The sequence below is a fragment of the Podarcis melisellensis genome (genome assembly GCF_964234715.1).
Source record: "Podarcis melisellensis genome assembly, chromosome: 3".
NCBI classification, from domain to species: Eukaryota; Metazoa; Chordata; class Lepidosauria; order Squamata; family Lacertidae; genus Podarcis; species Podarcis melisellensis.
In genome coordinates this window covers 97803237-97829663 of record NC_138530.1, presented here as the reverse complement: position 1 = coordinate 97829663, position 26427 = coordinate 97803237, and the positions used below count along the sequence as shown (strand labels likewise).

Genomic DNA, 26427 nt, shown 5'->3' with positions numbered 1-26427 from the left:
GTCGTGACCGACTCTGGGGTTGTGGCGCTCATCTCACTTTATTGGCCGAGGGAGCCGGCATACAGCTTCTGGGTCATATGGCCAGCATGACTAAGCCACTTCTGGCGAACCAGAGCAGCGCACGGAAACGCCGTTTACCTTCCCTATTTATCTACTTGCACTTTGACGTGCTTTTGAACTGCTAGGTTGGCAGGAGCAGGGACCAAGCAATGGGGGCTCACCCCGTCACGGGAATTTGAATCGCCAACCTTCTGATCGGCAAGCCCTAGGCTCTGTGGTTTGACCCACAGCGCCATCCATGTCCCATATCACATGATAAACTTACCTAAAATGTTATGGGAGAGACCTTACTACAGGGAAGATACAGCTGCTTGCCAATGACGTAGTGTGAGGGGCATAGGGGCGGTTGCCCCAGGGGTGAATCATTAGGGGTGCAAAAATTCAACATCTGGTGCTGCCTCAATACAGTTGTGTACTTCTGTCACTGGGCTCCACTGAAAATGGCTTCTCCATGCGAACCAGGAAGTGACCTCTCCAGACAACAGAGCAGCTCTTCTTTTCTGAATGTGCATGCATACTTTATCCTTTTCCCTCCCGCCCATCTACCCTCTCTGCATGGCCTCAGGCACTGGCAACCCATGCTATACCACTGCTGGTCTTTGCTACCTTCTGTTGGGTCCACCTCTACTCATTGATTCAAGCTGCCTATAAATAGATACTTGCAGGTCTCTATCCATCTTGCTGAGCAATATGATGACCTTGTGCTCCCAAGTACCTTCTCCCTTCTATTGTTTCCCCCCTGATGTTACCCTTCCTGCCTGATTACCTAGGCCTGGATCTACACATGCAAAAAAAATAGTAAAGCAAACAAATGCACAATACCATTTCAGACTGAGGGTGAGCAATACCAGTTTTGAGTACCCCTCCATTTACACACACACCCCGCCCTGGGAAACAAAAAACCAGCACACCATAATGGACAAATACCTTTGACTGCTGTGGTCATTTTCCATTTTCTGGGAGGTTTTAGTGTAGGGAAACATAAACAATTGATCATCCGCTGCAGTCTGAAATGGCACAGTCCATTCTGCTACATATACAGGACAGGGGTTTCCTGCAGTCTTTTGATTGTTCTCCAAAGCCTTGCCCTGACTCTCTCTCAAGGTTAAGACAGGTGAGCAAGACTAAACCCTCACAGAATCACATAATGGTAGAGTTGGAAGGGATCCCCTAAGGCTCATCTAGTTCAACCCCCTGGAATGCAAGAATCTCAACACACTGTCCCGTCCCCCCCCCCATCCAGTTTGAAACCGTACCAGACCCTGCTTGGCTTTATGAATATGCCAGCAGTTTTGCTTTTTTTTGTTGCTGCACGAAATGTTTTCAGAAGCAGCCTATTATATATACCGGAGTTACCTTATGAATCTAGAACAAATCAGCAAAATTGAGGACATGCAGATCAAAGTTGATGTACAGTTCATGCTTTGTTCTCTGTTTTCACAACAGCATGAGTAAGGGAATCAGCTGACATGTTTTGGTTGGCATTTGCACTATCTTAACATTACTAGCTTTCTCCACAATCTGCTGCCAAGACCTTTTTTCCAATTAAGCTTAATACTCCGCTCTTGTTGCCCATATACATATTGCTGCTGGCCTTGCTGAAATAGATAACATATTTTACTGGGGAGGCCAGATGAAAGCTTCAAACATGCAGGATCCTTAAGTGCAGTGGCATTTATTCTGTAGAGTGTTCAGCTGTTATAGTTTACTGGACTAAGAAGAGGGGGTTTTAAACCACAGGGCATTTTTCTTTACTTGTTAGCATATGGACTGGCTGCTAAAAGTAGCTGACCAGTTATAACAGTGGGGGGGGGGGAAGCAAACTGCAAAACATAAAGTATCAATGCATTAGGGTTCAGAGTTTTATTTGGATTTCAAAGAATACAATGGCTATTAAGTGCAGCCTTCAAATTCAGTACATCTTACTCATGTGCAGGGACACGGGTGGTGCTGTGGTCTAAACCACTGAGCGTCTTGGGCTTGCTGATCGGAAGGTCAGCGGTTTGAATCTGCATGGCAGGGTGAGTTCCCGTTGCTCTGTCCCAGCTCCTGCCAACCTACCAGTTCAAAAGCATACCAGTGCAAGTAGATAAATAGGTACTGCTGTGGTGGGAAAGTAAACTGCATTTCCGTGTGCTCTGGCACTTGTCACGGTCCTCCGTGCACCAGTAGCAGTTTCGTCATGCTGGCTACATGACCTGGAAAACTGTCTGTGGACAAACGCTGGCTCCCTCAGCCTGAAAGTGAGATGAGCGCCACAACCCCATAGTCGCCTTTGACTGGACTTAACCATCCAGGGGTTCTTTACCTTTACCTTTACCTACTCATGTGCAATTACCAATAGGTTCTTGGAGTTTCATATACTGTAGATGTATAGTTTATTTTTATGCCATATACTCAGTTCAAAAGCTGCTGCAGGAGCCACACAATGTTCTCTAGTGCTTCAGTGTAAGTCATGCTTGTGTGTGAGAACAGCTTCCAAAGCACAGTTATCCAGCATTTCAGATCTAATCTCCATTCAGTCATGAAGGTCATTGGTTGACCTGGGGCTGATCACCTTCCCTCAGTTTAGCCAACCTCACAGGGTTGTTGTGAGGGTAAAATAGGGGAGAACTTGTTGACATGCAGAGGGCCGGGAGGCCAGCTGGCTAGCCCCGGCTGGGCCGTCTCCTTCCAGCCATCCTGCTGTGAAGACCCATCACCTCTGCTCCAACGTAAATCAATGACCCGGGCTTCAAAGCCAGGGCACACTATCAGCAGATCGAACTGTGCACATAGAATAGGCGTGAGGCTTGTGGAAGCATACTACAACTACAGATTTATTAATCATAAATCAGGACAAAGAAACATGTCGTCTCTCTCTCTCTCTCTCGTGTTCACAGAGAGAATGGGAAAAGCAAAAGCTATACACAAAGGAAGTTCCCAGCAAGCTGTGCTGGAGTGTAAACAGACATGTGACATGCAACAGTTCCACACATCTGCTCCTTAAGGTGGAATGGAAATCTCAACAGAACTATGCTTGCCACCTTGAGCTTCTTGCAGGAAAACACAGGATATAAAGGTAATAATAATAGTCATTTTACTTACCAGTTACTTTGGGAATTCCTTGCAAACGAGGAACTGGGAGTGCTACTATTATCCCAAGATTTGTCCCAACCAATAACAAGCCATGGCAAACCAGGAGGCTGGTCACAGAAACACGCTGCTGCCCTATAAGATTGAGAAGGTACAAAGTTACTCCAAAAGCAAGATATTGCATTTATTTAGTTATCTTTTAATTAAAATATATTTAGGCCATCTTTAAGGACAACAGCCCTTCTAAGGTGGGTGAGAAGATAAAGATTACATAGAAGAACACCTTAAAAATGAATAAAACAAACAAGAAAACAATCTATTATAAAACTGAGCTTGCTGTAAACAAAACATTTTTTAAAAACCTGCTTTAAGTGTTGTAGACCTACCTTATACTAACTTTCAAACTTTGTCACAAATGAAGACCTAGCAAGTCTCTTCTCTTTGTCCAGAACTTCTAGTTCAGACTAAGACTATCCCAACCCAAGCAATCCATTTTTTTTAACATCAGACTCATAGGGTTTATTCATTGCACAATGAAGCAATTGTGTAAATGTGTAGTTCACAGTTGTATAATTCTGAAGTCCTTTTTTAAAAAGGAGACATATCCTTACCCATGCATATTCAGCTACTTTAGAAGATGTATTTTTAAGCCTTTCCTTCCTCAACCTGCAAATGTGAAGCAGTGAACCTGCTTTGCACGATATTGTGCAAAATGATTTGTGTGAATGTACATATTTGAGTCTCGAATCTTTTTTAAACGTAGAACCACACATTTCATATTGTATTTAAAGGGAAATTACTGGTGCATCGCTTAAGGATGGATATCAAAACAGTAAAATATTAATGAAAGGGATAATGCTGGCTCTCTCTGGCACAGAATGCCTGAATGCTCCATCAGAACATATCAGAGGGGGTAGCCTTGGATGAATCTGAAAAGTCTGCCCTTCTAGCCAAAAGGTGAATGACACTAAGTTGATCACAGCTGGAAAGAAGACAAAAGGGGATGGCATCTGTCAGGTTGAAGTCATTAGACCTCCCAAATATTGCCAGAAGCTCCAGCCTAGAGTTGTTTTTAAATGTCAAAATAAACAAACACAAATTATAATATATTATATATAATTCTTAAGAAACAAAATACTTGCAGTGTTAATGCCTGGTACAACCTGTTCCCCACCCCCCCTCACCACTAAAAAAACTCCCCAAACCACACTGAATGGAGCCATGCCATTGTTTTCTTGGCATGTAAATGCTTATCTAATCACTCAAAGAGGTATGAAGAAGAGGAGGAGGAAGAAGAAGAAGAAGAAGAAGAAGAAGAAGAAGAGGAGGAGGAGGAGGAGGAGTAGTAGTAGTAGTAGTAGTAGTAGTAGTAGTTTGGTTTTGATATCCCGCTTTATCACTACCCTAAGGAGTCTCAAAGCAGCTAACATTCTCCTTTCCCTTCCTCCCCCACAACAAACACTCTGTGAGGTGAGTGGGGCTGAGAGACTTCAAATAAGTGTGACTAGCCCAAGGTCACCCAGCAGCTGCATGTGGAGGAGCAGAGATGCGAACCTGGTTCACCAGATTACGAGTCTACCACTCTTAACCACCACACCACACTGGCTCTCAGTGGGTGGGGCAGAGACAGGTGAGATGAAGGAACCTCAGATTGCTTGGAAAGAAATTGGAGGAGGAAGAAAGCTGGGGGAAGGCGGGGAATTTTAGTCCTTGCAACTGCCTCATGGGGCAAGATCTACTGGGAACAGTTGCTGTGCTCACTAGGCCTAAACTGCTCTGTTTTTCTGAATAAGGAGTTAACATCACTGACAGCTTGTCAGTTACTGGTGACTTGCTCCCTCTACCTGCCCCGACATAGCGATGGTAGCTAGGATGCCAAACTGTTCAGTTTCAAAGCAAACTTATAACAAAGCAGCTCCTACTTTTACTGCCAGTGAGCTGCTTTGTTATAAAATTTAATGCTACTGCATAACCTTTTTGACCACTTCAAGGAAGCCAAACGATAATACAAGTGATACTAGAAAATAAATAACCTGGTCACAGAATTTTTCAGCCTGAGCCATGGCCAAAGTGCTGAATCTGGTTGTATTGCATGATAGGATGGGAAAGACTCATGGAGGACAAGGTTCTCAATGGCCACTACCTATGATGGCTATGTTCTACCATCATTGCCAAGTACCGATTGCTGGGGATTCTGCTTATAGGCTTCTCATAGGCTTCTGACCAGCCACTTTGAGAAAAGAATGCTGGACTGCATGGGCCTTTGGTTTCATGCTACTGGGCTCTTCTTACGACTTATTAGGGACGCAGGTGGTGCTGTGGGTTAAACCACAGAGCCTAGGACTTGCCAATCAGAAGGTTGGCGGTTTGAATCCCCGCAACGGGGTGAGCTCCCGTTGCTCGGTCCCAGCTCCTACCCACCCAGCAGTTCGAAAGCACGTCAAAATACAAGTAAATAAATAGGTACCGCTCCAGCGGGAAGGTAAACGGCGTTTCCGTGCGCTGCTCTGGTTCTCCAGAAGCGGCTTAGTCATGCTGGCCACATGACTCAAAAGCTGTACGCCGGCTCCCTCGGCCAATAAAGTGAGATGAGCACTGCAATCCCAGAGTCAGCCATGACTGAACCTAATGGTCAGGGGTCCCTTTACCTTTACCTTTTTATGACTTATTAGGGTTGACATGGCAAATGTCTCCCTTACAAAATGGGGCAGAGGATGTGGTGGCTACAAGAAATCCTTGCAGAACGTTTTTGGTGGGAATGAGGCTGCAACAGCTACACAGAGAAGTAATTTTTTTAAAAAAATCAAAAAATCATTACAGTAACACCTTAGAGACCAACTAAGTTTGTTATTGGTATGAGCTTTCGTGTGCATTTGTTTCGACTACGGCAGACCAGCATGGCTACCTACCTGTATCTACACAGAGAAGTGTGAAAGGTGTGCTTTACCAGCTTCCAGTAACAAAACACACACACACACAGAAACCAGTTATACAAAACTTCATCTTTGGTTGTTTGTCATCTGCCTACAGGGTTTTGAAAATATGTGTGGATATGTTGCTAATCTTGTGTGGATATGTTGCTAATATGTTGCTATTGCTAATCTTCAGCACTTTGACAGCATTAACATGATGGCGACAGGGCAAGAATAGAGTCCCAGCATGGCACAGCAGTGCTTCAGAAATGTCTAAGTGCTGGCTTGCACCACTGAAAAAACATTGTTTCCACATGTGAAGATTGCAAGTGATTATCCAGGAATCTAACATCTTGAATGCAGAAGGAAATAAACAATCGGAGGTGAGGTCAAACGGAAATCCTCTGCTCTTGAAGCAATGGAACAACTGGGAAATGAGGAAACACCTGTTTGGGGATGTGAACGTCTAACACAATATAAAATCATCATAGGATGGTAGATGTGCAACATGATTTGTCTGTACTTCTCCATATTAAGTGCACATGGTCAGAGAGTGAGAAGCTTTTCAAATTATCGTTCTGTTTGCATTTCTCAAAAATGGTTCCTGATCAATTCAGTTTATGATCATCAACAGCTCATAATGAGCTCACTTTGGGATAAATTTATCCCACACAGGACTTGGACAATTAATAATTGTTGTAAAACTCAACCCTACAACAAATTATTCATGTTGTTGTTGTTTAGTCGTTTAGTCGTGTCCGACTCTTCGTGACCCCATGGACCAGAGCACGCCAGGCACTTCTGTCTTCCACTGCCTCCCACAGTTTGGTCAGACTCATGTTTGTAGCTTCGAGAACACTGTCTAACCATCTCGTCCTCTGTCGTCCCCTTCTCCTTGTGCCCTCCATCTTTCCCAACATCAGGATCTTTTCCAGGGAGTCTTCTCTTCTCATGAGGTGGCCAAAGTACTGGAGCCTCAGCTTCACGATCTGTCCTTCCAGTGAGCACTCAGGGCTGATTTCCTTAAGAATGGATACGTCTTATTCATGTTACATTGCATCAAATAATGGAGCTGATATCAAGAAGATAAGAATGTAATTTTTAACTCAGCAGGTCCATTGACATAAAGGTGGACAGGGGCACAACTATGCACTTACATGATCTCAATTTTGAATTTTTGAAAAACTGGGCCATTCTGTCACTTAGATCTATATAAAAAGCACACTTTCCAAATGAGACTCTTTGTTACTATAATTTATACAAATAAACTGAACGCTAATCAATTATTCAAAGTGCTTCACATGCATCATCTCAGTAACCCTTTACAATACCAGATCTGCAACAAGAATCCTTACAGACAACCAGAACTGCGGAAATGTCAGCAATGAAATTGACAAAAATCTGAATCAGGCGCTTCTGCCCAACACACTGCGTAAGCTACTGTGCTGCATCAGCTGGCATGCCATTTATTGACACCTAGGTTTAAAGTCTCCTTTGTGGATTACTGCCTTGTCGTGTACAGTTAAAGCTATGGTTTTCCCAGTAGTGATATATGGAAGTGAGAGCTGGACCCTAAAGAAGGCTGATCGCTGAAGAATTGATGCTTTTGAATTATGGTGCTGAAGGAGACGCTTGAGAGTCCCATGGACTGCAAGAAGATCAAACCTATCCATTCTTAAGGAAATCAGCCCTGAGTGCTCACTGGAAGGACAGGTCCTGAAGCTGAGGCTCCAGTACTTTGGCCACCTGGTGGAAAGAGAAGACTCCCTGGAAAAGACCCTGATGTTGGGAAAGATTGAGGGCACAAGAAGAAGGGGACAACAGACGACGAGATGGTTGGATAGTGTTCTTGAAGCTACCAGCATGAGTTTGACCAAATTGCGGGAGGCAGTGGAAGACAGAAGTGCCTGTCGTGCTCTGGTCCATGGGGTCACGAAAAGTCAGACACGACTAAATGACTAAACAACAACAACAAAGGTTTAAAGTTGACCTTTTCCTTCAGTGATAATCTTAGAGAGTGAACTGCACAGTATCAGCCTAGTTCCAAAAAGTATTTGAAGGAGAATCTTAGGGCACTTCCAAATTGTCTGTTCTTGCTGTTTGATTCTTCTCGCTGAATAAAACTCTTGGACTTTGCAAATCACCTAGCCTACATGTCTGTACATTTTATAACTGTCCAAAATCCACCCTCCTATTTAGTCATTCTTCCATTAATGAAGGCATTTTTATCTTCTGGCAGAGTTAGGGCCTATTGCAATGATGTTTTTGTTGCACTACTCTCCCTCTACTGAGGAAATGGTACCCTTTCCTGTCCCCCTTCAGTTTGCAGGAAACACATGTCACACAACAAGGTAAATAATGGAAATTGCTTTGTTACATAGCTAAGCTGTCATCAGTTGTTAAAGGAACAAATCAAGAATTTCTTCAGTCAGCGGAATTGTTCTGAAAGGATTATGTTTTATGAAATCCCATGTAAGCACTGGGGGAAATGTTAGCTTCATAATGAATAAAAATACCATTTACTGAATAATAAAAAATTACATTGAAATGTAAAAAGCCCAGAGTTCATGGCAACATGGGCTTTATAACAAAATTCCTATGATTAAGCTTGGGCTGTTCAGATCAGTGCAACAGGCATGAGTGAAAAGGAGTTAAGATTTACTGTTCCGAAAGCTATAGTTAAGCATCCCTGATTCTTCCAAATATCTTAAAACTCCACACTGGTGCACCTTGCTATCTGCAGCTCAGCTGAGGATAAATGGCAGCTCAAACTAAAATTCATGAAATTGCTCCAGTTATTCAAGGAGAAATGGGGTAGAGTTGCCGAGTTATATGTAAAATTATGTCAACTCAAGAGCATTAGAGCCCAAGGAATTGTCCAAAAGTAAGTGATGGTTCTGTGGTATGGCTGGAGTTAAGCAGGTCTCACCCTGTAAATTGCCTGGCTGAGAAGTCACCTGGAATCCATTTGTAAACCAGTGTGTAATTATTTGAAGGAAGAGCAAGGGCACAGGTGTGATGAATAAAGAAACTCAAGTATACCACGGCCAGGTTTACGTGACTGCGTGCCCCCTTCCTTTGGTGTTTCCCCAAGAGAGTAGTAAGAATCTGTTACAGTTTAAGGATCTCTTGCTTTAGAGCTTTAGTTTAAAGGAAATTAGGCAGAAAGGAGGTTCTAACCCACCATTCACCCTGTTGCACAAAAGCAAAACGAAGCTGTATAGGTTATTTTAAAATTTTCCATTCATTCATTTAGATGCTAAAAGCCATCACACTCCACCCCTGGGCACAGGTTTGCTTTTGCCAGATGTTACCTCAATGAAATATTCTCCCCCTGCAGAGCAACAAGCATTTACGACAATAAAAAACTAAGCTCACAGACACTGCCACTGCATGTTTCTCTCACAATATAGGAAGATATTGGTGACACGTTTACAGCTATAATTTTTAGCCTGTTGGCTACACTAGCTGGAGGTTTACAAATATATTACCAAACAGATAATCTGATGAGCGCAGTGTCTCCCAAACTTGGGTCTCCAGCTGCTTTTGGACTACAATTCCCTTCATCCCTAGCTAGCAAAATCAGAGGTCAGGGATGATAGGCATTGTAGTCCAAAAACAGCTGGAGACCCAAATATGTGAAACACTGTGCTAGTGAAACAGAGCATGCCGTTACTTGCACAGAGAGTTAAACTAACCTAACGAGGCAACTGTTTGCCCTGCTCACATATAAACATAGGGACGGAGCGGGTTCTCAAATTTTCAGTGAAAATGAACATGCCAGTAGGAGAGAGCAAAATCTCCCATCTCTCCCAACCGCCCTGCAGTAGCCTTGTTGCTTTAGGTCAAGGGTGGCTTATTCTGAGGCCCTCCAGATGTTGTTGGATTAACTGCTACCACCTGTTGCTGATGGGAATTGTAAGTTCAACAACATCCGGAGGGCCTCAAGATTAGCCACCCCTTGCTTCAAACAGTTCTTTCTCAACCCAGTTCAGATACTGGAAAGGAGTCCAGTTCAGAGGAAAGTGGTTAAAGCAACAGAGCAAAGCAGAGCAAAGTGGGAGAGGGAAGAAGAGTTTGCTCTCCTTTCCCTAGTGCTCCTTTGAATGCAAAAATCAAATCTCCTTTCTATATGAACAGGAAAGGCATGTGGATAAAATGAATGCAAGTATCACATTAGGAGCAACGCGCGTACTTAAGATTACTTCGAAGCACCTGTTTTGCATTATTGACCCTTCTCAGCGTTCAGAGGGAGAAACGACTGACCAAACCGGAAGGACTAAGTTTATTTTAACATGGTTTCTCACCTAAAAATACAAAGCTGGATCTTCTTAATCCTATCAAACATCCCCTATAGAGTAGGAGTGCCAGGCGCAAGGCCTCTCCATCTTGGCTTTTGGGACTCTTCCCCAGGCCACACACCACACTGCCCTCACCAGCTCTCCTTTGTTCCCTTCTGGGAGTGTTTTTGCCTGGCTGGAGCATGGCCTTGAACTGCACTAATGGCTTTTGTTTGACTGAATGAAAGAAATAATAATAATAATAATAATAATAATAATAATAATAATAATAATAATAACAACAACAACAACAACAATAATTTATACCCCTCCCATCTGGCTGGGTTTCCCCAGCCACTCTGGATGGCTTCCAGCAAAATATATTAAAATACAATAATTCAACAAATATTAAAAGCTTCCCTAAACAGGGCTGCCTAAACAGGGCTGCCAGATGTCTTCTAAAAGTCAGATAGTTGTTTATTTCTTTGACATCTGATGGGAAGGCGTTCAACAGGGCAGGAGCCACTACCAAAAAGGCCCTCTGCCTGATTCCCTGTAACTTCACTTCTCACAGTGAGGGAACCACCAGAAGGCCCTTGGCACTGGACTTCAGTGTCCAGGCAGAAAAACTGGGTTTTCTGCGGTGATGTGTAGGAACCTATGGAGGAATGAGGTTTCGTATACAAAAGGCAAGAATCACATTGACTGCTCTTCCAACTTTTGCTTCTAGACATGCCCACCAGTGGTATGAAGATCCCCAGAAGAGAATAATGCAAAGGGTTTCCTGCACCCCTTTATAGGTGGCTTAAACTCGTTGGAAGAATCGAGGGAAATCTTGCTGCTTTTTAATACAGACTACAACTAAAAAGATCATAGAATCATAGAGTTGGAAGAGACCACAAGGGCCATCGAGTCCAACCCCCTGCCAAGCAGGAAACACCATCAGAGCACTCCTGACATATGGCTGTCAAGCCTCTGCTTAAAGACCTCCAAAGAAGGAGACTCCACCACACTCCTTGGCAGCAAATTCCACTGTCGAACAGCTCTTACTGTCAGGAAGTTCTTCCTAATGTTTAGGTGGAATCTTCTTTCTTGTAGTTTGGATCCATTGCTCCGTGTCCGCTTCTCTGGAGCAGCAGAAAACAACCTTTCTCCCTCCTCTATGTGACATCCTTTTATATATTTGAACATGGCTATCATATCACCCCTTAACCTCCTCTTCTCCAGGCTAAACATGCCCAGCTCCCTTAGCTGTTCCTCATAAGGCATCGTTTCTAGGCCTTTGACCATTTCATTTTGGCCTAGAAGATGAGTATCACCACTAAATTTTACCATTCCGACACATAGCAGCCATCTATTTCTCAAAGTGAGCAACATACATTTACAACACTAGCCTGTTAATAGGATGGGTAGGTTTTTTCCTCCCCATCCCTGCAAGATGAGGCTATAGGAGAGGTCTGATTTCTGCACTGTTCTAGCGCAGGGATTTTAAAAGTGCGGTCCATGACACATGCATGTCAAGCGGTGCCCACCTGCTGCTACCTAGCAACAGCTTCCCTCCCCTCTGGGTGTTCAGTACAGCAAGAGAGTATTGAAGGAACAAGAGTTTTAATTTAGAAGCCTTTCAGGCAGACTTTAATATGATGGTCGTAATATAAGGGGATGTGGGACCCATAAAAGAAAAATGGAATATCGACCTGCAATATAGGAGGTGTTTTTTTTAATTAAAAACAAAAAAAGGTGTGTTACCAGGAAAACCATTTCAGTTCAGAAAGCTGGAGGGGCACAATTAAGAGGCCTTGTTTTCAGCCCGTTTCTTTCTTTGCCCCCTTTCCTCAAGGTAAGTTATAACCAACAAGCCCATTAACGGCACAATGATTATTTCAGATATAAATAGTCTAAAGTGAAAGGGAAGGAATATGAAAAGGAATCACCAGGCAGCTGGTTATTTTGGGTTTACAGTGTTGCTACATTTTGACTCAAAGTATTGATTTATCCTGACATCAGTTTTGTGCCCCCACCCCCAAAATATTTTCTGTAAATTCTTTAAAAGGATTTAATTCTCAGAAGTTTTCCTTCCGCACTGTCATTGAAACTCTCTGTGTGTTTGTGCATACATGTACATCATTATCCTGTTGCTTTATGAAATTGACCTTCTGCTAAAGTAGTCCCAGCCATAACTCAGCATTAGCAAATAAAATATGTACAAAAATATCATGTACATAGGATCCCTGACAGAGCAATAAACAGCGATGCAAAAAAGTGATACCCAGTGTACTCATTTTAAATGTTAAAATGATTCCTTTTCTCAAGTGTAACACATTTGTTTCAAGGATCAATCGCGATTCTAAGAACTCTATTGAAACTTCGGCTGTTCGCTTTTAAGGAGAAGAAAAATTCTTGAGATAAAATAAAAGCAGCTGAAATGTTATGGTAATGACACCAGGGCACACACACATATATATAATTAACTCAAGCTCTTCAACAGAAAAGCACAGTTTACATCATCTTGTTTTATTTCCATGGCAATTGCAGCTAAGACTGAATATTTTCCAGTTAGCTTTTTCTCCCTCCATTAAAAACACACAAAATAGTTACTACCAAGCATAGAAGGTTGAGGGGGAGAGGGGGAATACAGTTTGCCCCTAACACTACAAAACATTGATTCTTTTTCCACAATGGTAGAAAACTGAATGGAAACCCTTTCTGAATTCAGGACAAGTTTATGTGTGAGTATGAAACAAAGTTAGACATGGCTATTAGAAAAACTGGGGGGACCCCAAACATAGCTTTATTAAAGTCAAAACACAGGGCATTTTGGACCTAATAAAGCTGTCGGTGAGACAGAAGGGCTGGCAGTGGATAGGGATATTTTACTATATTTGAGACTAGTTAAGAGCAAAATCCACACCCAACTCCCTACTACCTACTCTCACGTTTACAGGTAAAGGACACACTCAGGAATTGCTTTGAAAATGTCTGTCTGTTTCCAGGTCATTCTATTTATTTATCTCCCACCTGCATCCTATGGCAGGACTCAGGGTGTCTCACAACATAAATTAAAATGGATACAACTAAAACACACAATATAAATAGAAATATTAAAAAAGAAATTAAACAAGCAACCCTATTAAAAACAACATTAAATACTCTTAAATATAAAAACAAAAAATAAACCAATTGCAGGCTTCTCACTGTAATCAAGCTGTGCAAATTTGAATTTAATGAACAACTGAATGTAAATTCCCCTAAAGATTGAGTTTTGCTAAAAGGGGTAGGGGGAAGGGCCATAACCATCTAACAATAAGGGCGTGGTAGGGACGTGGGTGGCACTGTGGTTTAAACTACTGAGCCTCTTGAGCTTGCCGATTGGAAGGTTGGCAGTTAGAATCCCTACGATGGAGTGAGCTCCCGTTGCTCTGCTCCCAGCTTCTGCCAACCTAGCAGTCCGAAAGCATGCCAGTGCGAGCAGATAAATAGGTACAATGGTACCTCGGGTCACAGATGCTTCAGGTTACAGACGCTTCAGGTTACAGACTCCGCTAACCCAGAAATAGTACCTCAGGTTAAGAACTTTGCTTCAGGATGAGAACAGAAATCGTGCAGTGGCACAGCGGCAGCGGAAAGCCCCATTAGCTAAAGTGGTGCCTCAGGTTAAGAAACAGACCTCCAGAACGAATTAAGTTCTTAACCTGAGGTACCACTGTACTGGTGTGGCTGGGAAGGTAAACGGCATTTCCGTGCGCTCTGGCTTCCATCCCGGTGTTCCATTGTGCCAGAAGTGGTTTAGTCATGCTGGCCACATGACCCGGAAAGCTGTCTATGGACAAACACTGGCTCCCTCAGCCTGAAAGCGGAAATGCAACCCAAAGTTGAATTTGGCTGGACTTAACTGTCAAGGGATCCTTTACCTTTACCTTAAAGTGCTTAGTAACCACATTTTGGGCAAAGATATTGGGGTGACTTCTTCTACAGCTTGCTTCATAGTCATAGGCACATCTTAAATATAAGCAATTGCTTAAAAACAAGTATAACAGTGTCCAGGCAGACATAAAAACTGGCTTTTCATCTTCAAATACCAACTTTGAAGCTGTGCACAATTTTTTTTTTTTTTTAAAAAGCTATGCAAGATACAGTGGTACCTCGGGTTACAGATGCTTCAGGTTACAGACTCCGCTAACCCAGAAATAGTACCTCGGGTTAAGAACTTTGCTTCAGGATGAGAACAGAAATTGCACGGCAGTGGCGCGGCAGCAGCGAGAGGCCCCATTAGCTAAAGTGGTGCTTCAGGTTAAGAACAGTTTCAGGTTAAGAACGGACCTCCAGAATGAATTAAGTTCTTAACCCGAGGTACCACTGTATGGAAAGAAAGCTGGAATACTATGCAATTATGTTTACCCCCCCCCCAAAAAAAGTTTTTGTGATTATGCAAATTTTCTTTTTAGCTGACATGCCTGTGAAGCACTGGAACACTCAAAAAGTTCCACAACCTGAACAAAGCGGACACCCTTAAATAAATGTATATAACGCTGGTACCTGATAACATATTGTGAACCAGGGTAGCGACATTCACATCTTGGAGATGCTTAAGGGTTTCGGTGTGGAAAAGGCGAAGCGTAGATCCCGATGTGAAGGCAATCCAGATTCCAACTCCTGCGACAGCCATATGAGAAATCACCATCCCTTCCTCTTGATGGGCTTCAAAGTGGCACTGAGTAATAGACAGAAGTAACTCAAAATAACATAGCAGAACAAAAAACACCTGCAATCTGCAGTTCTCATTGATGATGATTAGCCTGCTCTTCACCCTAAGGTTCCAGGGCAGGTTACCATAATGAAAACAATTAAAGGTTGGTTGTTTTCTCAGGGCAAACCAGGTACCCACTGTAAGCTGTGTCAAGAATTAAACTCTCTCTCTTGTTCCCACAACATACATGTATGGATGGAAAACTCATGATGATCAGGAAACTCCAAATGCTGTATTTTATTGAAACTGTATTTTAACACTGGGATACAGATGTTCAACAACAGCATCCAACTCCAAAATACAAGGGTGTGTCCTGAGGTGTCACTCTGTTGATGGTAAGGCTACTGTCAGCAGAGCAGGAAGAGAAACAAATTTCAAAACCTCCTCCTTCTTCTTGGAGTCTTTGCAAGTTCCTTAAATATGCACTGGAGCAGGATTTTTTGGGCAGTAGGGGGCAGCAGATTTGAGAGAGGTGCCAAAAACTGCTTGCCTCCCTGTTCCATTGGCAGAAGCCTTGTCACCAGCTGAGCGACACAGCTACAACCCACAGAACATATCAATCACCAAACTCAACAATAGAAGGAAAAGAGTAATCAAGGGAAAAAAAGTAGGTCTTCAAGGAGTGGGTCTTGTCAGAGAATAGTTGGTAATGTGTCCCAGAGCGATGGGGCCTTTACCGAATAGGTCTTCTCCTTTACACCCACAACAACTGACTGTTGCTCACCCTGGCATTCGAAAATCCAGATTTCCTCAAAATTTAACCAGAGTGGAACCAATTGGATGACAGAATCCTGGAACAATGATGGATCTGAACTCTGTTCACCCTAGGGATTTTAACAAGTTATAGCGAGAATAGTCTTGTTCCATTAAACTTCACAGATTTCAGCCCACCCTAGACAAGGAATGTTGACATATCGGTTCAAATATCTGCATGTAATATGTTCTATACTCATTCGGATAAGCAAAATAGCTTATGTTGCAGATGCCTCTTGATAAAAGGATAAATTGTGACAGTTCCAGTTATATTATTCTGCAAAACACAGTTCTGAATCCTCTCCTTTAAATATATGGGAACAGATGGCATTACTCAAGGAAAGAACAAGACCGGGGAGGGGGGGGGGAGGGAATATATGGCCAAGAAAGATTGTGTTAATTTTGTCAAATCAATTGACTCACATCAATCATGAGAAAGTTCAGTTCAGCCAGGATCCACAATATTCTGTTTTAAAATCTAAAGTTACGAAAGGCAATTATTAACAGCATTTTTTAAAACTGAACTCTGAGTTAAAAGGTGGGTGAAAAATTGAGCTGTACAGGAAAAAATACAAATGATATTAGGAATAAATCAAATCTTTCCAAGTGGGTTATTTGAGGATCATTGGTTGCTGTGATACATATCATTATGTGACACCATGCAGCACTATTGCTTTCTTTATGATTAAGATATATTAGAGAACATTATGAATATTAGTAATTTCAAAGCTGATTCTCCAGTGGGAGGAGGAGGAAAGAAGTTGCTAGGTGCCTCTTTGAAAAGAAGATAAAAATACTCAGAAGAGAATCAAGTAAATGCAACACTAATTTAAAAGTTTTATATCACTTGCATGCTGTGCTTCGTAGGTTTTTAAAAAGTAACAGCCGTGAAACTGATCAAAATAAAATGGGAACGCATAAATAAAACTCAAAGCCAAGTAGGCTGTTTTTACTAACACATTAGATCTGCAATCTTACACACTTGGAAGTCCCACTGAACTCAGTGCTATTTAGAGTGCATTCCCTACGCATATCTACTGAGAAATAAGTACTGACAAACTCAAAAGTACACACACAAAACACTAACTATGAAAGCAGCTTAAAGTAGACATTGAAAGTAGGCATTGAAAATATATTTATTTTAAAGGGTGCGATGTACTTTTCCTATACTCAGAGCAGATTCCTTCAAAACATTAACTCAAGATAAGACGTATTAACGCAAAATAAGCAATGAAAAACCTGCAAATGCAAACCAAAGAATTAAAACCCAACAATCAAGCGCCCTTAGAAATGGGAAGATTTTATATTGTACGCAAAAGGAAGCAGCTGTGGGCTCACCGAGAAGAGTACTGTTATTGCTCCAATACTGTAGAGCTAAGCCCTGTTCCTTGCACCTGGTGCCCTCCTGTTGCAGAGCAAGACCGTCAATTAAACAGTGATTGATCATACAGAGAACATGGGTCTCCAAGGTGTGTGCATGTTTCAGGCCTTGAGGTGTTTAAGAAATTAAGCACCAATTGCTTCTATGTGGCCCAGAAGCTGACAGGCAGCTAGTGCAATTGCTGCAAAGTAGGTTTAATGCATTCCTACCTCACAGTATCTCTCAGGAGGCAGATAACTGTGGGAATATTAACCTATTTCCTAGCACACGTTTATTGAAAGGAACTGTGCTATTTGGAAAAAAAGATGTCAATATTTTAAAAAAGAAGTTACCCTTTCCCAAATAGTATAGGATGACGTGCACCATTTCAGCAATGCATACCATTCAGACCAGAGTTCCAAAGACCTTTTAAAAGCAATTCACCATTTCATATAGTACAACATAAAAAATAGCACATGCACATCAACAAATAGTGCTACTAAGGCAGAAAGAGACAGTGCTGAACACCATCTCTCAGTTGGTACCATTCTTGAATCCAAGCGGCCGCAGAAACTAACAGCCAGTTTCCAGGATTTATACCTAAAGAGTATCATTACTACATTACCAAATAGTAGTCATTTAAAAACAAAAAACAAAACAAAACAGCAACTAACTAGAAGCTGTGCCAAAAGCACCGACTGGAGAAACAATGGGTATCCCCTTGAACGCCAGCCTTGCAAATTAATGTCAGTCACCCAACCTCTTCCCAGTCTCTCTCTCTCTTCCATTTTGCCATTACTTCTGCGTGTGAAGTTGCGCTCTCTTTCTCCTTTCAAAGCAAAGACACCCAAAGCTACCATAGTGCCCTACTGTTTCCTCTGCCAGGGGAGAAACAACAACAAGTGTAATTCAGTACAGTGGTACCTTGGTTTGCAACTGTTTTGGATTACAACCACGTCAAACCCGGAAGTGCGTGCCCCTTTTTTTGGATTGTTGTTGTTGTTTAGTCATTTAGTCATGTCTGACTCTTTGTGACCCCATGAACCAGAGCACGCCAGGCACTCCTGTCTTCCACTGCCTCCTGCAGTTTGGTCAAACTCATGCTGGTAGCTTCAAGAACACTGTCCAGCCATCTCGTCCTCTGTCGTCCCCTTCTCCTTGTGCCCTCCATCTTTCCCAACATCAGGGTCTTTTCCAGGGAGTCTTCTCTTTTCATGAGGTGGCCAAAGTATTGGAGCCTCAGCTTCAGGATCTGTCCTTCCAGTGAGCACTCAGATTGAGCACTTAGAACCGATTTCCTAATTTTTTTTTTTGGAGGCCCCACTGGCAAAAGCTCGCCTTGGGTTACAACCTGTTTTGGTTTACAACCGGACCTCCAGAATGGATTATGGTTGTAAACCAAGGTACCACTGTACTATGGTTTGCTACCCATTGGGATTCGTAGAATCATAGATCTGGGAGAGATCCTGAGAGCTACCCAGCCCAGTCCCCTGTATTGCACAAATCTTTTGCCAAGCATTGGGCTCAAATCCACTACCCTGAGATTGAGATTATGAGTCTCATGCTCTACTGATGGTCCTCTTCCAGAAGAGAAAGAAGAGAACATGCACATGTCTAGCAATTGCCCTCCAACCATTTTCCCATTTCTCTAATGGGGGAAAGCCCTTTCCAAGCCTGAAGAGGAGAGGGAGTTGCGGGCAGGCCCCTCCCACATTCGCGGGGGGCTTCCCTCGCCCCCCGCGAGAGTTGGGGAATCCCTGGGCGTGCCTGCAACCCAGCCCGCCAATCGGCGGGCGAGGGGAGGCGCGGCCTGGGCTACTTAAGGCCAGGCACGCCCAGGGACCGCCCTCTTTTCCCCTTGCCCCAACGTGTCTGTGTCTTCATTTCAACTGGGGAGGAAACTTGCCACGCAAAAATAAAATGCATTGCAGTTGTTGCTACTCTCAGCAAAATGAATCCACCCTAGCATTCTTCCGGTGGCCTCAGCAAGCCACTGCATCTTCAATTTCCTCCTCTCCAAAGGAGGCCTGTATTTCTTTTCTCAAGCTGCAACTCTATGGCAACGCTAGATCTCCATCACACATTTTTTGGAGTCACAGCCAAATCTTTCAACATAGTGGTGCCTGCGATGGCCGACCACTGTTACAACAGCACATCACATAGTTTGCATCTCTCTCTCTCTCCCACACACACACTTACACCCAGTACAAACTCTTTTGTGATTCAGGCCCAAAGAGCTGTGCCAAAAACTGAACTGTGCTTTCTCAGGCATAGCAAGTTCTGTATAATGGGCACCATTGTTCAGGAGAAGTGACTGACTTTTAACTACTCGGGAGAAAGAGAGAAAGAGCAGCATTTAGGCAGCCTACCAAGGAACACAGGGTATTTCTTGTTTATCTAGCGCGTTTCAGATGGCTTTGTTTGTTTTTAAAATGAAGTTGTCATGTATTTCATCCACACACAAAAACACTGAACAGTAGAATTGTTTTACATCTCCGCCGAGGCACTTTTCTCCCCTGAACACTGAAAGGAAGATCCTTTCGTTTCACGAACACTGAGCTTTCTGTGCACCAGACACCTACGAGATGGGACCTGAGACAATTCTGAAGTAGCAGCTTGTTAAGCTGGAAAGCAGCCTTGCCAAACATGCATGAGAGGCAAGTAATCAAAGGCACCCTAAAACCCAATAATGGTTTTGTGAAATCCGCTAGTTATTAAGCAACTCTCTTTTGCGGCAGCTAGCCTGGTGACTGGGAGTGGCCATCAAGAACATATAACACCCGTCCTGAAAGACCTTCATTGGCTCCCAGTATGTTTCTGAACACAATTCAAAGTGTTGGTGCTGACCTTTAAAGCCCTAAATGGCCTCGGTCCAGTATAACTGAATGAGAGACTCCACCCGCATCGTTCAGCCCAGACACTGAGGTCCAGAGCCGAGGGCCTTCTGGCAGTTCCCTCACTGCAAGAAGTGAGGTTGCAGGGAACCAGGCAGAGGGTCTTCTCAGTAGTGGTGCCTGTGGAATGCCCTCCCATCAGATGTCAAGGAAATAAACAACTATCTGACTTTTAGAAGACATCTGAAGGGAAGTTTTTTTATGTTTGATGTTTTATTGTGTTTTTAATATTCTGTTGGGAGCCCCCCAGAGTGGCTGGGAAAACCCAGCCAGATGGGTGGGGTATCATCATCATCATCATCATCATCATCATCTTTTGGAAGGGCAAACACTTCACAATTGATAGAATTTCAATAATGCAACAGTATTAGCATGCTAATTCTATGCACTGCTCTGCTTGCATAGCAACATCTAGGAATAAGTCCTGGACTCGCGTTCTGGCTGGGGCACTACCATAACTTCTAGATTGACATTGGGAGCTGGTACTGGTGAAGGTTCTGCAGCAATCACAAAAATGGAGGTGGATGTTTGCCCTGTCCAAGAAACAGCAAAGTGTTATCATGTTCAGGGCAGCTGGGCTTGCTTCTTCCTACTCCAGCCAGAATATTTGTGTCCATGCATTCTTATGAGACACCCTTGCAAGCTCATTTGAATTACAGTGTCTTTGTTTGCAGAAAAGAAAAATGAGGATTCCCTCTCTTGTAGATTCCCGATAACTTACATACCCTTCTGAGAGCTACAACATACTGGGGCGAGGTAGGGTGGCCAGAACTGCAATTGCTAAATAAAACACATAGACACACACATTATAACCACAATGTTATAGACTGGCATGCACTTCCAAGAGAGCTTAGACCAAAAAGCTTCATTTAAGTTCTGCTTGTGATAAGGCTTCCAAAAGGAGGCTTCCAAGTGTCCTAAACGCACAGCAAGGAACAAACAATGGACAGGAAGCCACAGAGATGGCTCTGCATCTCGGCTTATTCTTTTGCCTTGAAAATATTTAACATGTGAGAAAGACATTAAGCAGCATTGATTATGGACATTAAGCAGCATTGATTATGGACACGAGAGTGGCTGAGACACGAGAGTGGCAATTGATCTTGAGTGTGCATGTTGTTAAGGGCAATGCGTGCCATATTTGTTTGATGGGTGTTTTGGCATCAGGCAAGGATGCTGGCACCTGAAGTGGTCTGGTGAATGGAAAGGGTTAGCAGCTCACAGAGAGGTAGGCAGCCGAGGACAGCAGTTGTCAGTCTCAATCGACTTCTGCTTTACATACCGTATTTTTTGCTCTATAAGATGCACTTTCCCCCTCCTAAAAAGTAAGGGGAAATGTGTGTGCGTCTTATGGAGCGAATGCAGGCTGTGCAGCTATCACTGAAGCCAGGAGAGCAAGAGGGATCGGTGTGCACTGATTCCTCTCGCTCTCCTGGCTTCAGTGAAAGCCGCACGAAGCCTCTTCAGGGCAACGGGAGGAACGCTCCCCCTGCCCTGAAAAGGCTTGGCACGGCTATCCTAGAAGCCAGAACAGCAAGAGGGATCGCTGCTTTTGCTGCGCACCGATCCCTCTTGCTGTTCTGACTTCGCTTTGCTGCAGAAGCGCTGCACAGCTTTCCCTCTCTGCGCAGCGCCCCTTCAGCGAAGCAGGAGGAGAAACGGAGCCCCTTTCATTTCTCCTCCCTCTTTGCTGGAGAGGCACTGCACAGAGAGGGAGAGAATATTTTTTTCCCTTGTTCTCCTCCTCTAAAACTAGGTGCGTCTTATGGTCGGGTGCGTCTTATAGAGTGAAAAATATGTAATTCTCTTCGCTATTCTCAAGAGTGCTGGGCTGAGGCCACAGTTGGGTTCCGGACCTCTAGCCACGATACTCTTTGTATATTAATAATATTGTCCTCCTGTTCTTCCCAACACCCTGCAAGTATAATTGAAGCTTGATTTTTTTAATTTTAAGACAGAAGGGACAGCATACACATGTCAAGTAGTTTTAATGCCAAAAGAGCTGTATCTAAAACTGGCAGGGGGGAGGAAGAGTAGAGATTTCGACTGGATTTGAAGTTGTTTGAAAAACAGGCCATAGCTTTGCTTTAAAAAAAGCCCTGAGGTATCTGATGGCCGGGGTAGAGGGTGAGTTCTCCAAAGCAGGGCTATGGTTTGGCAAAGACAACAGAGGTACCAAATACAAAGGTGACAAACTGTGGAGAGGCCACTAACAAAAAGTTAATGGCTAGTGCTTCATCCACACTCAGCAGGTGAGAAGTGCAAAATTCAAAGAAGGATAGACATGGGAGCTGTACTTTAATCATGGATTGTTCATGTCTCTGTTCCCTAAGTGTTTATACTGTTGTCAGGAGGAAAAGCAAGCATAATAAGCTTTCGGCTTGGACACCCTTAAAGCGCAATGACTCATTTCTAGCCTGAGCTATGATGAGGTGAGAACAAACCAGATCACCATATTTTCTGCAGGTGTTAAGCTGAAATGAAATGTCCACAGTTCATGTAAAAAACAGGGCTATATGAAACATTTTTTTTTTAAAAAAGGCATAATTGGAAGGGTTTTGCTTTGTTTTGTTTACCTCTACAGTATGAGTTTCGGTACTGATTATAAAAATTTGTCCGCCAGAAGCAGCCCAGATGGTTTCTTCCATGACAAGGAGACTTCTTACTGGAAGGACACCCAACTTGACTACTTTCTGAGGTTCTGAGTTCCAACTTCCATCTTTAGCAAGAAGAGACAAGAGAGAGAGAGACAAAAACAGCTGTCAATGGATGCCCAGGGAGATCATGAGACAATCTATTTTCATATCTAATATGATGCAGTCCTCCTTGCCCAGAATGCATTCTATTCTTTTCTTTCCCCTGTCCTGCTGTAGCCTCTATTCAAATGAGTTTTGTGAGGTTTTTGTACTGCTTCAAAAACCTCTTTGACCAAAGACCACAGCTGGGCAGGGGGGAAAAAACCAAAAACTCGAAGGCATCGAGCCACAGACAACAATGGCAATACCATGCAAGGAACACAGGAAGCTCCCTTATTCTAAGTCAGATCATTGCTTCATCTAGCTTAACATTGTCTGGACTCTGGCAGTGGCTCTCCAGGGTTTCAGGCAGACAATCTCTCCCCCCATACTTGGGAGATGCTGAGGATTGAACCATTTGCATGCAAACCAGCTGTGTTATAATCCTCTCAAACAGTGGTCTACATACAACACACTGCAATTGGTACAACAGGCCGAAAAGATCATTATTAAGTGGTTCACTAAGACTCTCAGCAGTTTTCAACTGCACCAACAGCGGGGTGGAGTTTGGGAACCACTGCAATACTGGTCTTTGAATTCTGGGGGGAAAAGGACTATTGTAGGACGCACGTCAAGATGGAAGCAACATGAGAGCATTTCCTCCCGGAAATCATTAGGGGTGGAAGAAAGAAGGGCCTTTGCATTAAAAGAAAATACCCAATTGTTGCTGTGCTCTAATCCTAATGTTCGGTTTTCTAGAGAATGGCACTGCTCCACTAATTGGCCTTCCTTCCTTTGAACATTTGGCAGCTCTTTTTGCGAAACACTCACAGTTGGCAAGGGGAAAAAAGGGGCTCGAATAATATATAGGTTAATTCTTTGACATTCATTCATGATTTTTTTGTCATATACTTGGTTTAATTAAATATGATGCGTCCCCTTCCCTTGCCAGTTTGCCTCGCTTCTGCTTTGATTTAGCTAAAACTAACATTCATCTTTTGGTATGATAGCTTCCCTCTTTTCCTCGCAAGCTCCACCACTGGTGTTTCAAAGGAACTGCCAAAACAACCACATAAATAGGGCTTGTTAATTGAGTTGTGCAGTGAAGCATAAACATTTGTACATCGCATTGTCATGAATAGTGACTACTGACCACATTTTTTTAAATGCCAGGGCAGTGAGATTTAAAACATGCACCCATGGTTGGTACAGACTTGTGTTTTCACCTATGGAGCAGTTGTATAGCTAAAACTTTCCACGAGCTTTTCACTAAGTTCCCACTACAGAAGAAACAATCCACTATTTAGCGACTTGTCTCTTGAATAGGCTTAGCTGCTTAATAGTTATCAAAGGATGTTTGGCTGCATGTGTTCACATCTACACTTTTTGGGATCATAACCCTTTAGTAGGAACATTCTAGAAAACTCTGTGCTGGAAAAGAGACATGATTTTTTTTGGTATATAAAATGAGGTTTCAATGAAAGAAAATGTTTGCCTTTGAAAAGGTTCCATAGATTTAATTTTTCAACTTGGGGCAGAATTTTCTCCCTATGTTGAGTGCCAAAGCCTCTGATGAACAGAAGTAGGGCTTTAGAAAGATGGTGGGATCAATACTCCAGGATCAAACATAGGGGCTCCTTTACTTTTAGACTTAACTTCTGAGTGTCAGTGGCATAAGAAACATACAGTGAGGGGGGAAAGTATTTGATCCCTTGCTAACTTTGCCCGTTTGCCCTCTGACGAAGAAATGACCAGTCCATAATTTTAATGGTAGGTTTATTGTAGCTGTGAGAGACAGAATAAAACATGCACATCAATCTCTGACTTTTGTCTTCTAGGTTTTTTGGGGGGGTTTCCTGTTGTTAGCAGGGGATCAAATACTTTCCCCCTCACTGTAATTTCTGCATTGAACATGGAAAATTTGTTGCTTGTTCTTGTCAAGATAGCTGGGCAGAGAGTTAATGTTTGGCTAAAGCCCAGATAAATTATTTCTTCAGGAAACATAAAAACAGATGATCATACAGCATAATCGCACAGATTCCTCTATAGTTTTTCAAGAAAGAACACTACCCTACATTATATACCCAACGAAGTAGCTTCATTTCATTTTCTACCTCATTTATATTTGCAACACCATGAACTCTTGCCGAATTGAATGAACAGTTCAAGTTTTACTATTCAAGTGGTACATTCCGGATTCCTTGTTAATAAACAACTCGTGCCAATCATTACTGGTTCAAATTCTCTGTCCTATTACTCTTCAGCCTTGATTTATATGTCCAGCGAAATAGGTCAGCACTTCAAAAATGGATCATTGGAAAAACAGCTTTGTACGAAGATCATGGTTACAAAAAGGGAAAGAAAACAAATGCTTGCTGGGGGGAACGGGACCTTGATATGACTGGGCATGCTTTTTTATTAGGTACAGAGAAGTGCCATAATCACAGCAGATTTTAAATTAAGAAAGAGCAGCCTAAGTTAGAGAGGCCTACAAATATTAAAGAGAGGCTGCCACTGCAAGGGGTGCACTTGGAGCTCTCTGCTTAATATATGCATAGCTGTAGCATTCCAGCAAATCATTCTAGGGCATGTGCTACAGCCAGAGGCAGCAGTTCTATTGCTGCCAACTCTTCCTGTTGGACAATGGAGCACTCTACAGCCATAACTTTTATATTTGATGCTGGGCAGTGCCGGATTTATGTATAAGCAAAACAAGCTATAGCTCAGGGCCCCACTCTCTCGGGGGCCCCCCGAAAATTTAAAGGAAAAAAATCCAGGATGTACATTTCCAAAATGTAAGATAAAAAACAAATAAAATAAAACCTACATACAGCAACAGTGTTTTGTGTTGTGTAGGTTCCTGTGATGTAAGTAATGGACCCTGCCTGCTAGCCTGTTCCCTAAAATATCACTGGTTTGCTCATTTCTGTATACAGGGTGCCTACATTCTGCATGTGCAAATGGCTTTCAATACCTATTAGGTCCATAAATTACCATATAGCATGTATTCAACACGAAAAACAGTGACAATTTGTTGTTGACAAAGGACTACTGGACATATAAAGGGCCCCATTACCTTCAGTAGCTTAGGGCCTCATCAAACCTAAATCTGGCCTGAAGCTGGGCTGTGGGGTGCTTCCTTTCCAGTAAAGGTAAAGGTAAAGGGACCCCTGACTGTTAGGTCCAGTCGTGACCAAATCTGGGGTTGCGGCGCTCATCTTGCTTTACTGGCCGAGGGAGCCGGCGTACAGCTTCCGGGTCATGTGGCCAGCATGACTAAGCCGCTTCTGGAGAACCAGAGCAGCGCATGGAAACGCCGTTTACCTTCCCACCGGAGCGGTACCTATTTATCTACTAAGCCATAAAAAGCAGGGTGGTAGTGGCAGTGCAGGGCAAGCAAGCAAGCCAAGAGAACAGGCAAGGAAAGGACCATCACAGGTCACTGTGCCGACCCTTTGCTCCCGCTTCCACTGCCTCCTCCTGCCATCCTGCAACAGCCTCTCTTCTCGTTCCTTAACAGAAGCAAGAATATGTGGCAGCAATTGACAAGCCACTTAGAGGTTCCAGCACATCACAGCATCCAATCTGCTGATAGGCTATAGCCACACACT

At 43.1% G+C, this 26427-nt stretch overlaps 1 protein-coding gene across 6 annotated transcripts in view; it reads right to left on the bottom strand.

The window, feature by feature from the left end:
- Positions 1–26427, bottom strand: part of ARHGEF10 (Rho guanine nucleotide exchange factor 10) — a 99918-nt gene that overhangs the window by 1515 nt on the left and 71976 nt on the right. For all 6 annotated transcript variants that reach the window (XM_081905965.1, XM_081905964.1, XM_081905968.1 and 3 more), the window contains 3 exons: positions 22658–22800; positions 14864–15038; positions 3148–3270 (listed from right to left, as the gene is read on the bottom strand). In XM_081905965.1, the coding sequence (XP_081762091.1) occupies positions 3148–3270; positions 14864–15038; positions 22658–22800 (441 nt within the window). The remainder of the gene's footprint in view (positions 1–3147; positions 3271–14863; positions 15039–22657; positions 22801–26427) is intronic.